The sequence below is a fragment of the Ahaetulla prasina genome, chromosome 8 (genome assembly GCF_028640845.1).
Source record: "Ahaetulla prasina isolate Xishuangbanna chromosome 8, ASM2864084v1, whole genome shotgun sequence".
In the NCBI taxonomy this organism is placed as follows: domain Eukaryota; kingdom Metazoa; phylum Chordata; class Lepidosauria; order Squamata; family Colubridae; genus Ahaetulla; species Ahaetulla prasina.
This window is the reverse complement of record NC_080546.1, coordinates 44707196-44723398: the sequence shown is the minus strand read 5'-3', so window position 1 is coordinate 44723398 and position 16203 is coordinate 44707196. Positions and strand designations below refer to the sequence as shown.

Genomic DNA, 16203 nt, shown 5'->3' with positions numbered 1-16203 from the left:
GTGCATTTGATTTGTCTTGCCTAAATGTAGAACCTTACTCTTCTCTACATTGAATTTCATTTTGTTAGATAGGATCCAGTGTTCAAGTCTGTCAAGACCCTTCTGTATTTTCAGCCTATCTTTTGGAGTATTGGCTCTTTGTGCCAGCTTGGTGTAATCGTCAAATTTGATGAGTTCCCCTTCTATCCCCTGATCTAAGTCATTTATGAAGATATTGAACAGTACTGGGCCTAAGATGGCGCTTTGGGGTATCTCACTGCTCACTTCCCTCCATGTAGATGCTGTTCTGATAAACAACATTAAAAAATGACAGCAATGGGAGAAATTTAAATCTAGTTTGTCAGAGTGCATAGTGTGACTATGTGAGACAACCCAGGAGCAAATACAGTAAACAGAGATTTGTATTTAAATGGTGGTTTTATCTACAGAATATATATATAAACATTCTTTAGTCAGACTTCAAACAAACAGCAATTTACAGCAGTTACAGCATGGAAGCCCACACATACACACAGAGAGAAATATGCCCCAACAGGACCTCTCTTATAATACAGACTCTTAAAGTGGTAACAGTCAAATAACCCAGCTTTCTCATTCCTACCATTGCATCACCATTACAGCATTACTACATTGCAGCATCTGGTCAGCTATTAAATCATCGTTACCCTGACATACCAGTAGTTCTCTCTCTCTTGAAGTGAAATTGGAATATTGTTGTCACTCTTAACAAGACACCTGTGCTGAACTACTAGGAAAAATTTAAGAAATATTGATTTTAGTCATAGATGGAGATAGGATTGTATTTTTTTAGAAGTCAATACCAATATTGTTTCCTCTATTTTAGAGGAACATTTTACAGGATACTATGCCTCATTGCTTTAATTAAATTCAAGCTATGAAAGAAATAGCAATGTTACTAACCTCTAACACTGTTGAAAAGTTAAGAAAAACAGGTGAATAAACAAAGGTAAGAGACCAAGTTGTGTTCTTTTCTGATGATGTTTGTGTAAAACATTATTTCAACATTAGATTCAACTGTGTCTGGAAACACTTTTTATTTGATTTGGTTTCATTTTTAACATTTCCTTTTTTCAAAACATTTGAAATGAATAACAACACATAAAAAGATGAATGCATCATAATGTAACACATTCAATTAAGGTTATATCCTAATTACTGCATACAAGCAAAACAGGATTTTTTTTATTGCAAAACATTAATTACCAAAAACTGGAATGAACATATTCAAGAATATTGCACTTTCATCAATGATCCAACCCAAACATTCTGCTTGTTGTAAATGGAGCAAACATTTTCTCTACTCCAAATCTGAGTCGATATTTAAAAAATTAAATATTGCTATGTATCAGCCAGTTACATACATTTTCTAAAAGGCTGCTGTTTCTGAATCATGTAAAAATATCAGAAAAAACCTTACCTCTCAACTTTAATAACAATCCAGGTTGGAGATTGAAGCCTTCTCATTTGAGAAAATTAATCCAAATTAACTCATAATTGGATCATATCATTCTTTGCATCTTTTGACATCTTTTCACATAAAGAATATGTTCTTTTGCATTTTATCTTTGTTGCCAAATCTTGTTCAAAAGCACATGCAATTTACACAATGAAAAACAGGAAGGGGAATCTTGTTTCGTAGGTGAATACTGATGGGCCAGTCCTGATCATAGGTATTTAAAGCAGATGGATATTGTAAAGAATTCATTTTACAATTTACAAAGTAAGCCATTTGTGATTAATAAGCTCTTTCTGCACTCTTTCTCCTCTTGTTTTGAATGGACTACAAACCTCCATAACTACAACTACCTAGCAGTGTATATTTGAGGGAATTTACCCAAAAATCAACTATTGAAACTGGTTGTATCATTTAGTATTAAAAAAAATACTTGGAAGTAAATCTAAATCCTATCAGTGAAAGGGGGAATAGTTACTTCCAGGTGACTGACAGCAGACTATATATCTCAGGAACAATGAAAGCTGATAACAGAATCTGCATATGTTCAATAGGTAATTATGTCTTGTAAATTATGTGTTGCTTAAACTATAAGCAAGAAGCATGGTTTTATTCATGTACAGATAGTATGATGAGTCTATAAATCCCATTCAAATATATTGGATATTAGACAACTCATGTTCCATTGGGTCATCCTAAACATCCTTACCCAAACAGGAAAAAAAAAAAGACCACTGATAGACAAAAAAGAGTGGAACATGTCTGCCTTCAAATTTCCTTGTGGCTTCCCCATTGATTTTGCTTATCGGAAGCTGGCAGGGAGTGTTTGAAACCATTCCTCCTCCTTGACTGACCAGCAGGATTGGTTGTCACTTTGCTGGAGGGAAGGGAAACAAAGGGGGCTATTGACTGCAAGGAAATGCCTCATCTTGATCCTAAGGATCCCTCCCTCCAGAGAGAAAGAGGATTCACCCATTAACACTGGTGCTTCCTATTCAGCCATTCTTCCTAGGAATGCAGCCACTCCTATTCTGCAGGCATCCGAGTCCCTCCCTCATATCCATTACTGCTAACAGGTTTAAAATTTCAGCCAATTGTTACTCACTTTCATAGTATATAGATAGATTGGAACTCATTCAAGGGTTGCATTACGTGGATTTATCACTATAATTCTTCTGGGTAGTAAGTACTATGTTATAGCTCCAACTTGTTTGCATTCACCTGCTTTAAGTAAACTCTAATATACTTACTGAAGCTCCAGGTGAAGAAAGAATTATTTTTCAATACTAGGGCCAATCTTTTGTTATGACCTCCTGTTTTAAATTCAATTGAGATTCAAAAGCTAAAGAGAGGACTTTTCCAGAGGGATTTTTGAACTTGATGCCACATATTGTATTTGCTTTTATTTATTTTGTTGTTTTTATATGTTCTTGTGTTTTCTTATCTGCCGAGAGTCCTGAGGTTACACTTACACTTCTGATTACTAAAACAAAGAAAAAATAATTTGCTTTTACTGAACTAGAATAGTAAATTAATTAAGTATTCTTGACCAGCTAAAGTAGTATGATCCCTAACAGAATATTTGGATCATTCAAATTATTCTTTAACATTGCTATCCAGACTGTTATTAATGATTAACAAACAAAAAGAACAGAAAGAATACCGCAGATTTAATTTATAGGAGTTTGATTCCCTGTTCTAAACATATTAATATACAGTATTTTCTACCCTCCTTCCCTTCCTGTCTGCAGGCTTTTGTATGTTGAGTCTGTGATTGTTCAAATGCCCCAGCAGGAGGTTCAGTGATTGCAAGAAGGAGAAAAAGGAAAAGAAAAAAAAATGTTTGGAACAAATTTGCATTAGTTCAAGGGCAATGTTAAGCATTTTTCAGATGGTTTATTGCTATTCTGTGCTGTTTAAGCTGTCTTTTATGTCAAAAGTTCTTTCCTGCTTACAAATCATCAAGAAGAATTCCGGCCACCATGCTGTTTGCATAAGCTCCTGCAGGGGTTCTAGCCCTTTGATCAGCAATATAGTTTGCAATCAAGTTAAAAATAGGAAGCTGCTGTGATAAGCCTCAGTTCTGACAGTAGACCAGCTTTCCTGTTTCTTCCCTAGCTTTGTCCTCCTCTTTGTACTGGAGGAACATGCAATCTCAATATACAAGGAGCAGTTTTAAGGAATAAGTGCAGTTTAAAGGAATAAGTGCAGTTTAAAGGAACTGGGAGATCATGGAATGTGAATCAGCTTGTTACATGTGTGGCCCACATTTCCAAGAATAAATTGAGAAATAAAGCTCAAAAGAAGGTATATGTTTATCTTTATATCCATTTTTCAAATCAGAATATGAGATTACTGGCAAAGCACAATCCTGCTAAGAATTTCTATCTTTTTAGAATTTGACACTTCGTTCTTAATAATCTAAAGAACTTGTCTTAATGTGCAAAAAAATTTGTTACACTCAACAAGGGAATCTTAACTGATTTTAATGGATATGGTGGCAGCCTCGGATGTTTATGTTGCCAACTTAATTTACAACTCATATGTTAACCAGATTTTGAGTCAATCCAGTCATTTGGCATGTAAAGCCATAGATGCTCTGCGTATTCAATTTAGCTTTTGACCCCCATATTTCTGTTTAATTGGCAGATTTTCAAAATTAATTATTAATGTTTAAATTTGCTTTAATGTAAAGGGGAAAAAAGATACAAAATTGGAAAAATTTAAAAGAAATAAAAATAAAATATTAAGAAAAACAAAGGTCAGAATCAGTACATACATAAAACTGCTTAGCTCTTATGCACAGCATTAAAAGAGTAATATTTATCTCAAGTCTGAATAAAGCTGCAAACACAAGCATTTTAATAAACTTTCAGGGTTTTTTGGGGAAGCCTTAACCCTATTTAGAAAGAACAATGTGATCATTTTGCTTTTCTAATATTAATTTTCTAATCAAAAGATAGTATATCAGAAGAAACAATAGTATTACATTTATCTTCTAGTATTTATCAGTAAAACAGTTTTAGGCACAAAACTAGGAACTTAGGTTAAGAATTAAGGCCAGAATGTAGAGAACCTCATTCCTTCTAGATGCTATAGACTGGGATGTCAAACTTGCAGTATCACATTGTTGTCACGTGACGCATCACGACTGTTCCCCCTTCGCTAAACCAGGGGTGGGCGTGGCCAGCATGTGATGCATCTGGCCTTCAGGCTGTGAGTTTGACACCCCTGCTTAGACTTAAATTGTAGAAAAGCAAGTTATGCGTGAAGTAAAATTCCTGAACTCCTTAAGGAATTCCAGCTCCACCTAGAATGCAGGCTGATTGTTTCCTTTAGTCAAGCTACAGTGGTTGTTTGCTATATATTGCACTCTTAACTTAGAAACCCACCCCCTTCTTTGCTTTCATCTTTCAAGAGATTTCCAGTGAAGTCCATGGTTAGTTCAGTTTTTCTTTTGCAGGAAGTATTCTTTTTCTGGGGCTTATCATGTTGATGATAAAAAAAAAATAGAGAAAGACATATTATGACTCTTACTGGATTCTGTTATGTTCCAGAGAAGAATGTGTTGAACTTGCCAGCTCTCCAAGGGTGACTGGCATTCTGGAGAAAGGTGAACTGCATTGCCCATGCCTTCCTAGAGAGGACAGTGGAACAGCAGCAGTGTGGAAGCTGCTATATAAGATGGAGTAGTTTCATTTGGTTCAGCTTCAGGTGGCATAAGAGAAGCATAAAAAAGCAGAGGTGACTGCAGTGGGGAGCATAGACTATTGGAAGTAGAAAAGCAGAGAATGGTCGAGAGAAATGAATATGAGATTACTTGATGTGGAGAAGCTGTACTGTAAATTATACCCTGGAGGATTAAAACTTCGGGACTAGCAATAGTCCTTAAGACAAAGGCTAGACAAAAGAGAATAGATTGTGAAATGTTTTGTTTAGAATGTGAAGACAGAAAGAAGGGATCGGTTTAGATTCTGCTTCCCTGACAAGTGACAGCTGACAAGTGGTGAGGAAACTCCCCCAGAATGATTGAACTGTATGTGTTAAGGAACGATGAGAGGTGTGTGGACCCTGAGAAAGTTTGTGAAGATTTTTTTTTCATTTTAAAAGGATGCATGTTGGTAGGTTGGGATGTGAAGTGAACTGAAAACTATGTGTTGAGTGAGTGCAGTAGGTTGTGATTGCTAGGGTGGGTGGTGACAATTGGTGTTTGTAAATATATGGTCTGTTTCAGAGAATTCCCTCTATATCAGGGGTCTCCTATCTTGGCAACTTTAAGACTTGTGGACTTCAACTCCCAGAATTTTGGGAGTTGAAGTCCACAAGTCTTAAAGTTTTCAAGGTTGGAGAGCCCTGCTCCATATGATAGCTGTTGGTGTTGATGGGTTGGCTGGAATGGTGGAAAGGAATGGGATAGACACTAAGAAAGGAAAGAGGCTTCTTCCACAATGGATGATACAATAGGAGTATACTATTGGGTAGCTGGGCAGTGATAAGGATGGTAACTTGCTGGAAAGGTCTCCCAAGTTTCAAGTCTTGTAGTCATCATAACTCTGAAGAAAGATTGTTGTGTTTCTATATGATATCATTACAATGACCAGGAATGTTGTTAAAACCTAATACAAACTAATATAAAATAAGGAAGAAAAAAAGAAATTAAAGTGAAAACTAAAAATGCAAGAAAGAAAAGAAGGACAAAAACATACAAAGGCATGGCCTCTGATCTTCTTTAAAGCAGTTATAAATTTAATGACAAGTTTACTTCTTTCTTTAAAGTTACAGCATATCTTCTTTCTATCCTGTCTATTCATCAACACAATCATAAATTCATTTTTTTCCTGCAAAATTCCATAAAAGATTTCCAGCCAGCAATAAATGTAGACTTTTGGTTTTTCTCTAATGAAAGAAGTCAATTTTAATCATCTTAGCCAACCTTTCTTCCATTGTCCAGTCTTTCTACCTCTGTGCCTACAATAATGTTGTAATTATCATATGCAAAAACAAAACTCCATGACTTTTTTCCAATTATTTATCCATCAGTTTGAAAAGAAACACCCCTGATTTCAATAACATATCAAATTTAAAATCCTCTAAGCCAGTGTATGTATTTGAATCCAAATTTTTTACATATCTGCCTAGCCTGATAAAAAATGTATCTTCTTGTTATTCACATTTCCAATATAAATTTGAAGTTCCTTAATACATTCTAGACAATTTCTCTGGTTATATACATACCAGAGTAATATATACATACCAATAGTACATCATTTTATAAAAATTCTCTTTAAGATGATAACAATGTTAATTTCATCCTTTTATCACACATGGTTCCAGCTGTGTATTATAATCAAATTTTTAGCTCACTTAATTATGCATTATTTCACTTCTTCTGTTTCAAATTTCAATAGATGTTTATACATTTTAGCAATTACATCTTCATCATTTGTACTTAATTCCCTTACACACTCAGTCTTACAATGTTTAAAACTATAAACTCTTTTGTCGACTTCAAATCTTTCTAACTATCTAATTGTAAATAAGAAAACTATTGGTCATTCCATCATCAGTTCTTCTCTTGATTTTATTTTGTATTACCTCTGAAAAAATTCTAGTATCTCATGATAAATTAGCCATAATAGTGGCAATAAATGGCAATAGTGGCAATGAGACTTAATGATGGTGGAATTGCCGGCCAAAAATGGTCTGCTCTCTGGTGATTGGAGCCCAGCAATATGAGATGGAGTACACTTCCATTGCTTGATTCCTAACTCTTGCCCATCCAGACGTTCAAAAGCATGCAATATTGCAAGTAGATAAATGGGTACCACTTTGGTGGGGAAAACCTAGTTGCGTTTGTGTCAGTGGTGAAATTCAAATTTTTTTACTACTGGTTCTGTGGGCATGGCTTGTTGGGCATGGTGTGGCTTGTTGGGCATGGTGTAACTTGGTGGGTGTGGCTTGTGGGCATGGCAGGGAAAGGATACTGCAAAATCTCCATTCCCACCCCACTCCTGGGGGAAGGATATTGCAAAATATCCATTTCCACCCCACTCTGGGCCAGACAGAGGTGGTATTTGCCGGTTTTCCAAACTACTCAAAATTTCCACTAACAGTTCTCCTGAACCTGTCAGAATCTCCTGGATTTCACCCCTGGTTTGTGTGTGTGGAGAACAGAAGCCAGCAATGGACTTGGCTGGATGCAAGGTATCATGACATGAGTAAGGGTGAGATGAGACTGGCAGAGGAGCCTGAAAGAACCAGCAACCTGAGCGCTGCTAATAAGCTGGTGTAAAGCTAATTCGCTCTTTGTGGTGCACCAAGGATAGGTGCATAAGTGCTGAACAGAATGAACTAGCATTTTAGGCTACCAGAACTGCATTGTGTGCCTATCATGTGTAGATTTCCCTGATATTGTGTGCCATACACTAAATAAATATTAAATTAGCTATTTATATTTGCCAATTATTTTCCATATACAAAATGTTCTTGTGCTGAGACCCACAAAGGTATCTTTGAGCACTATTCCCTGTTGTCAGCATGTCACATTTAACATAATTATTTTTAAAATCCACATTTACCTTAAGATACCCATACCTAAATCTCAGGTCATGTTCTTCTAATTTCAAATGACTTCTATTTCTCAGCTGCTACCACTCTTTCATCCAAAGCAAATTATAAACAGCAAAGTACATTTTCAAATCAGGTAAACCCAATCCACATATTTCTTAAGCATTCCGTAATACCTTTTATTTAAAACATTTTTATGTTTTAAATATATATAAATATATATTTTATATATCTTTTTATGTTTTTACCTGTTTAAATGGTGCATCAGTTGCATTCAATTCAGACAGGTATTATATTATATTATTCTGGGCAGGAGAAGAATTTTATCACAGAATTCACATCAGCTATGGCAGTTGTAGTTTGTCTCAGCTTAACATAGGTTTTTAAACTTAATTCCATGTCTTAACATAGTTGTTTTGAAATAACAAACAATTAGATATTTGTCATAGTGATATGCAAATATTTTACTGCAATTCCAATTTATTTAAAAGCAATTTTACCAAAATAATAATCTTTCAAACAAATAAACACCTCTCCCCTTCCTTTCTTAAGCTTAACTCCTTGTTTCTTAGGCTTAACAGCTTGTTAAGCTTTTGGCCTCCCCTCCCCCCTTTTTTAAAAGTCCAGAAAGAACATTGATCACATTTTGTGGAATGCAGTCCCCCAAGTTGAATTCTCTCATTGTACTGTTAAAAAACAAAAAACAAAAAACAAAAACAACAACAACAAAAAAAACCACCAACAACCCTCTCTTTAGCTCTAAATTAATTACATCTGAAACTGTAAATGAGGCTTGTGCAAAGCTTGAGTCCATATACAGTAGGCTTCATCACAGCTGTGAATTTTTCTCTTAACTCCCAAATGCTCAGTTCATGAGTCAACCAAAAAAACTCGGTTCCTGCAGTCTTCTCAGGAGGAGCAGCTGTCCAAAGTGCAAGTAGCCAATCTCACAATCTCTCCTTTTTTCCTGAAATTCTGGCCAGAACATGCTGTCTGGCCAATAATCTCTCCCTCAACTCTGTCACTACTCCTTTAGGGACATCTAGTCTACCCTAGATCCCCATTCAGAAGCCCGCCAATTTGTAACACATTGTGACAGAAAAACAGGTGGGTTTACAAGCTGGATAGTCAATTTTTGTCCATAACCTTACATAGCAACAACTAGTAGAAAATATTTATCCAAGCAAGCTCTGCATTATATACTCTATTTTTTTAAATTTTATGTCTGCATTTAATCTTATCTCAAGAAAAGCTGTAAGGCTCTTTTGACATCTGATTTTGGAGCACCCAAGGGCTTGACGTTTAGTATCAAATGCTACTTTTGGCATTCTGTAATGCCAAAAAAAACCTACCTGGAAGCATTTACTGTAGAAAATACGTTGAGCTGAACTTTATTATTGGCTCTTCTATTTTTACAGCCTTGTTTAGTTCTGCATGTGTTGTTTTCAGTCATTATTTATCCTTGCATATTTCTTACAATTTATCATTTGCTTTAAGATGCAGCAATTGGGAAAGCATTGAGAACCTTTTCTCTGTCAAATAAAGAAAAAAGAGCTAAGTTATAGTCAGGAACCTTTTGCACAACGACTTTGAAAATGTATATTTATAGTATTATTGTTTAAATGTCTGCATGGACTGATGCTAATGCAACTGTCCCTTGTAAATTATGGGCTCTGAATGTACATGTGATGAAATATATACATAAATAATCATATGACTCTAGACAGAATATTAATTTTTGTCTTCCAAATGTTGCTACTGAGATGAGAAATGCAATTGTCTGTGGGATTAGGATCCATAGCAGGCCAAATTCCTCTCTCCTGTCTCTTGGAGTTAAATGCATCTGGTTTCTACTGCAGGAGAGGGAGTGTGTTATTGCAGTCATGACTTTTAAAATGCAAAACAGTTCAGATATAGACCAAATGGAATATTTAGTGTTCTGCTTGTTTAGGGTCATGAAAAATATAACCTAAATATCACAAAATATTTGAGTTGCAAGAGATTACTATTCACTATTATCTCTGAATAATCTGCCATGTTCATCTCTGCTTATTTAATATGGAATTATTTTCATTAAGTATTTCAACAGTCCTGTTGGGTCAGGTCAAAACCTATCTTAGTTTAGCACACCGTGACCATCCAATCCATATGATTAGAAGCAGGAGACCCAGATATATCCATTCATAGTTTTGGTGATATAACAGTAATAATGACAAGCTTTAGATTGTTTCTCTGTAGCTGATATCTGGAAGCATATTGTCCTTAACTTGAAATTTAAAACTGAAGTTTAAAACTAATAGCTGTTGATAGACCCAATCCTTCGTGAAATCATGAAATGTTCTTTACAGCCAATCATATGAGCCATCATACTATGTCATGTAGTAATGAATTTCACAACTTAAATATGTGCAGCATGTTCAGAAATCTGAACAGCTACCAACTGACAGCAAACAGATCGCCGTTTTTGCTGCCACTTAGAGGTTATCCAGATTGTTGTCCCTGTTGGTAATGAAATGCTTTCTTTTGTCTGTTATAAATTCTCTTCCAATAAATAAATAGGGATCCACAAATTGCAGCCCTCAGGATATTATTAGCTATATTTCCCATCATCCTCAACCACAGAACAAAGGTTTTGATACAGGAAATGTATCACTAACCATGCTCTTTGAATTGTAATATCTTTGTTTCCTCTTAATGAATTAGGGAAACCATAACTTCTAATTCACAGAGCTTCAGAATATATTCTGGATGTACATTGTTTTACTTAAAATTTATGCTTTTCAAGCCCATTTCCTTCCTTTCTTGAGAAATGCATGTTTCCTGGAATAAATCAGGAGGAACTATCTTGGACACAATTCGTGTAATGTAGCGCCAAAGTAAGACAGTGATTTACTGTCTTCTATTTGGAGGAAACAATTACTCAACTATGCATTTTTAATGAAGAAATTAGTATTTGATGAGAAAGGAGATCCTCAAGTCTATAAATAATACAACTAACTAATGCATAGTTAATTTTACACGCGGAGAGAGAGAGACAAAACACATGCATGTTCATGAATAACAAAGATCTGCTTTCATTACTGTAAGTATCTTGTAAAAGTCTTGATAAGAATATATAGATATTCCTATAAAATCTTTTAGTAGGTACCTTTGGGTAATATGTTGTGAAATGGATTGCAGAAACAGTAGTAATCATTGTTTCAGGGCTAAGAAATAAAAGCAGAAATACCAGTTGTTTCTATAGAGGGCTGGCTGTGGCTATGCTGGTTCTGTCTATCCTTGGACAGGACAGTTCTTCAGTTTAGATTTAGTCCCCCACAAGGACCTTGAAGAAATTTTTGGAATGCCAGGTCATTATATAACTGACCCAAACATTATCTGAAAAGGCAGGATGCCCAGAGTGAGCTAAGTGAGTCCCCAAAAGCTGCTTAAGTGTGCCTTATCTCAGACCTGGTGATGGAGTTCTGTTAAATGTGGGCTGGAGGGGAACCACTTTTAGGGGCTGTAGTTTATTATTAGGTGAGGAAATGGCTGGATACCTCCAGCTGTCATTAATCAGCCATGGAGCCTGGCTGGAGCCAAGGGAGAAGCCTGTGGGTGTGTTCCACTGAATGGTAGGGAAATACAACGAGACAAAGACAAATGTTTTTCAGCCTAGCAGCACTAAACTCTGCCCTTTCGCAGACCTTAACATGCATGTTAAAATTGATTTAGTCTGTTTACCCCCTCAGCCTAGGTGTCCATTTCCCTTGAGGACTGACAGTTTTATGTGTTGCTACCATGTTATTATATGTTACTGATCTACCAGTAGCTGGAAGCTATAGAGTTTCAAGGGGAAATATAAAATACTTACTTCTTAGATACAAAGGAGGATTTGGTGATTCTGATAATGGTATATGAAACGAATCTATTCTATCTCCCTCTGTAAAAGAGGACACATGCTATATGACATGATTTCCTCTTTTTATTTTCAGTTGCTTGCTATTTCTTTTTTAAAAGCCACTTTTGTTTTTTTTTTAAAAAAACCTGGAGGAAGATTGGGAAACACATCTGTCAGGTGAGGTAAGTGTCTGGCTTATAATTCTTCCTTTTTGGTTTACAAACAAGAACATTCTTCATGCCTGTGGAATGCTGACTTCAAGTCTGCTGTAGGTGTGTGTTTGCTTCTCAACCAAAGTGAACGTAAGTAGCAAATCATGGGTTGATTGGCTTGTAAACACCCTTTAACTATATGTTTTCCCTCTTATTGCCTCTTATAACTTACCTATGCCCAAAGAATTTCACTCAGAAACTCTCAGATAACAAACATTCAGGAGAATAATATAGTAAATTAATCCACAAGATGAGAAACTGAGAATTCTGTATCACATTTTAGGGAAATTCATCACAGAAAGATGTGTTTACATTACAATTCAAATAATGAATTGGCACCTAATTCCCCCCCCCCAATTTCTTAATTTTTGAACTGAAATAAATTTGCTCAATTGCCAAATGCAGATTCCTTTCCCAGAACCATCTTTCCAAGTTCCAGAGAGACATATTTTTTTCTTTTAATCTTAAATGAAGGCACTGTAATGTAACAAGTGCATATGGTCATTCTGACTGGATAACACTGAGACTGTGGAATAAATCTTCCTGTGGTGCTCTATTATATCCACTTTTAACACATTTTTTAAAGAGTAAATGCTAGACAACTCAAATCAGCAATGTTTGCAAATTCTTTTTACATTGATACTAGTATTGCTACTTGTACAGTACACTGCATTAAGAATTCTTGTACATGCCAATCATATAACTTTGGCTGGTGAATAATCAAGTAATTACAACAGGAAGCACTTTATAGCATTCCATATTTAAACATAAATTAATCAATGGTTATTTACAATCAGAGTATTGGCATTACACTCTGCCATCCTAGACATTATTACCTCTCGTCGGCCTCTATCTCCTATTTATGCCTTTAGTTATTATATATGCAATATTCTGCATTGGAACTCTTGCACCTGTGAGGTGCCCCCGCCTCGCAGGAATGGCCCGTTTCATTATCAAGGGCCGGCCTCAATGACGGGTCTTGGGATCCACAGAGGTGGCATGCGAAGAAAAAGAGCCTCTGGTTTTTTTTAGATAGGGCGTTTTTAAGGGGTGGGAGGGCTAGGGCAGGTGTTGGGGGTAGCCCGTCGGGTGGGGAGCCAGTTCCTGCATGTGCTCGCGGCGGTCATTTATTAGGTTCGGAGGTTATGGGGGTGGGAGTGTGTTCCTTCTAGTGAGGGTGGTCCTATTTGTACGGTAAGTGGGCGTGGCAGATATGCGGAAGTGGGGGATCATATCGTTTTGTGGGGGCGAGTGCTCGATGTTTACAGGCGATTGCGCGCCCCGATCCCTCTGACTTGTCCCGTTCCCCGGATGGTCAAGACCCTCAGAGCCTGGGCCTTCGGCTTATGTTATGCAACGCACGGTCCGTGGTCAATAAGGCCCCCCTAATACACGATCTTATTCAGGGGGGCGCCGCGGATCTTATAGGCGTTACGGAAACCTGGTTGGGCACTGAAGGGGGCGTGCCCCTTGTTGAAATGTGCCCACCGGGTTTCCGTGCATTCCATCAGCCGAGGGCTCAGGGTAGGGGTGGGGGGTGGCGGTTGTGATTAGAGAGAGCCTGGAGCCGAGGGAGACCACTGTACCCCAGATTGCCGGGTGTGAATCCCTCTTTGTGAGATGGGGTCATAGGTGTCAGATGGGCCTGCTGGTCGCGTACCTGGCTCCTTGCTGCGTGACAGCTGCCCTGCCCGAGCTCCTGGAGGTGCTTGCTGGGGTGGCAGTAGAGACCCCCAGACTTTTAGTCATGGGGGACTTTAACTTGCCATCTTCCAGCTCGTCATCGACAGCAGCTCGGGAGTTCACGGCTTCCATGACGGCCTTGGACCTGACTCAAGTAGTTGATGGCCCTACTCACATTGGGGGTGGCACACTGGACTTGATTTTTATCTCTGGTCAGTGGTTGAAGGATCTGGACTTGAAGGAAATAGTCACTGAACCTTTGTCATGGTCAGATCACTTTCTCCTTCGCCTGGACTTTCTGACCGCCATTCAACACCGCAGGGAGACGGAGCCAATACGTTGGTTCCGTCCCAGGCGCCTGATGGACCCGGAGAGGTTCTGGACGGAGCTTGGGCCATTTCCTGAGGGTCTGGCTCACGGCACGGCTGAGGAACTTCTCGCGGCTTGGGAACGGGCCGCGGCGGGGGCCTTAGACCGTGTCGTGCCTTTGCGGCCTCTGACCCGGCGCAGGTCCCAACCGGCTCCTTGATTTTCCGAGGAGCTGAGGGGGATGAAACGCCGGAGAAGACGCCTAGAGAGTTCCTGGAGGTCTAGCTGTTCAGAGGCTGATCGGACACTAGTGAGGTCCTATAATAGGACCTACCTAGTGGCACTGAGGGAAGCGAGGCGTTGCTACGCCTCCTCCCTCATTGCGTCGGCAGATAACCGCCCAGCCGCCCTGTTTCGGGTGACTCATTCCCTCCTTCACCAGGGGGAGCGGGATGACCCGTTACAGGGACGTGCTGAGGAGTTTAACGGTTATCTATACGATAAAATCGTTCAGCTTCGGGACGGTCTGGACCAAAATTGCGGTGATTCAGGTGGGACGTCTGAGGGTGGTCTTGGTGACATTGTTTGGGATGAGTTTGACCCTGTGGCTCCCGAGGACATGGACAGGTTGTTGGGTAGGTTGAATGCCACCACGTGTTTACTGGACCCGTGCCCCTCCTGGTTGGTGCTGGCCACTCAGGAGGTGACACGAGGCTGGCTCCAGGCGATTACGAGCGCTTCTTTGTTGGAGGGAGTCTTTCCGGCCGCCTTGAAAGAGGCGGTGGTGAGGCCCCTCCTCAAGAAGCCTTCCCTGGACCCGGCTGTTTTAGGTAATTATCGTCCGGTCTCCAACCTTCGCTTCGCGGCGAAGGTTGTAGAGAGTATGGTGGCATATCAGTTTCCCCTACACCTGGATGAAACTGTCTATCTAGACCCGTTCCAGTCCGGTTTCTGGCCCGGTTACAGCACTGAGACGGCTTTGGTCGCGTTGGTGGATGATCTCTGGAGGGCCAGGGATAGGGGTTGTTCCTCTGCCCTGGTCCTATTAGACCTCTCAGCGGCTTTTGATACCATCGACCATGGTATCCTGCTGCGCCGGTTGGAGGGATTGGGAGTGGGAGGCACCGTTTATCGGTGGTTCTCCTCCTATCTCTCCGATCGGTCGCAGACGGTGTTGACAGGGGGGCAGAGGTCGGCCCCGAGGCGCCTCACTTGTGGGGTCCCGCAGGGGTCGATTCTCTCGCCCCTTCTGTTCAACATCTATATGAAGCCGTTGGGTGAGATCATCAGTGGCTTCGGTGTGAGGTACCAGCTGTACACTGATGACACCCAGCTGTACTTTTTCACACCGGACCACCCTAACGAAGCTATCAAAGTGCTGTCCCGGTGTTTGGAAGCCGTACGGGTCTGGATGGGGAGAAACAGGCTCAAGCTCAATCCCTCCAAGACAGAGTGGCTGTGGATGCCGGCATCCCGGTACAGTCAGCTAAGTCCACGGCTGACTGTTGGGGGCGAGTCATCGGCCCCGATGGAGAGGGTGCGCAACTTGGGCGTCCTCCTGGATGAACGGCTGTCTTTTGAAGATCATTTGACGGCCGTCTCCAGGAGAGCTTTCTACCAGGTTCACCTGGTGCGCCAGTTGTGCCCCTTTCTAGACCGGGATGCCTTATGCACGGTCACTCATGCCCTCGTGACGTCTCGTCTGGATTACTGCAATGCTCTCTACATGGGGCTCCCCTTGAGGGGCATCCGGAGGCTTCAGTTAGTTCAGAATGCGGCTGCGCGGGTGATAGAGGGAGCCCCTCGTGGCTCCCGTGTGACACCTATCCTGCGCAGACTGCACTGGCTACCTGTGGCCTTCCGGGTGCGCTTCAAGGTTTTGGTAACCATCTTTAAAGCGCTCCATGGCATAGGGCCGGGTTACTTATGGGACCGCCTACTGCTACCGAATACCTCTCACCGACCCGTGCGCTCTCACAGAGAGGGACTCCTCAGGGTGCCGTCAGCTAGGCAGTGCCGTCTGGCGACACCCAGGGGAAGGGCCTTCTCTGTGGGGGCTCCCACCCTCTGGAACGAAC

The 16203-nt window shown here is 39.9% G+C and overlaps 1 protein-coding gene across 5 annotated transcripts in view; it reads left to right on the top strand.

The window, feature by feature from the left end:
- The first annotated feature begins 10931 nt into the window (after positions 1–10931).
- The window catches only part of LOC131203152 (uncharacterized), a 126059-nt gene continuing 120787 nt past the window's right edge, over positions 10932–16203 (top strand). The window contains exons 1-2 of one of the 5 annotated variants that reach the window (XR_009156313.1): positions 10932–11123; positions 12016–12098. Coding sequence is in view for 1 of the 5 variants with exons in the window: in XM_058193104.1 (XP_058049087.1) it covers positions 11822–11933; positions 12016–12098 (195 nt within the window). In the remaining 4 variants the exon portion in view is untranslated. Of the gene's footprint in view, positions 11124–11712; positions 12104–12154; positions 12224–16203 lie in introns of those variants that run through there. The other 4 variants (XR_009156311.1, XM_058193104.1, XR_009156312.1 and 1 more) reach the window with 4 other exon arrangements.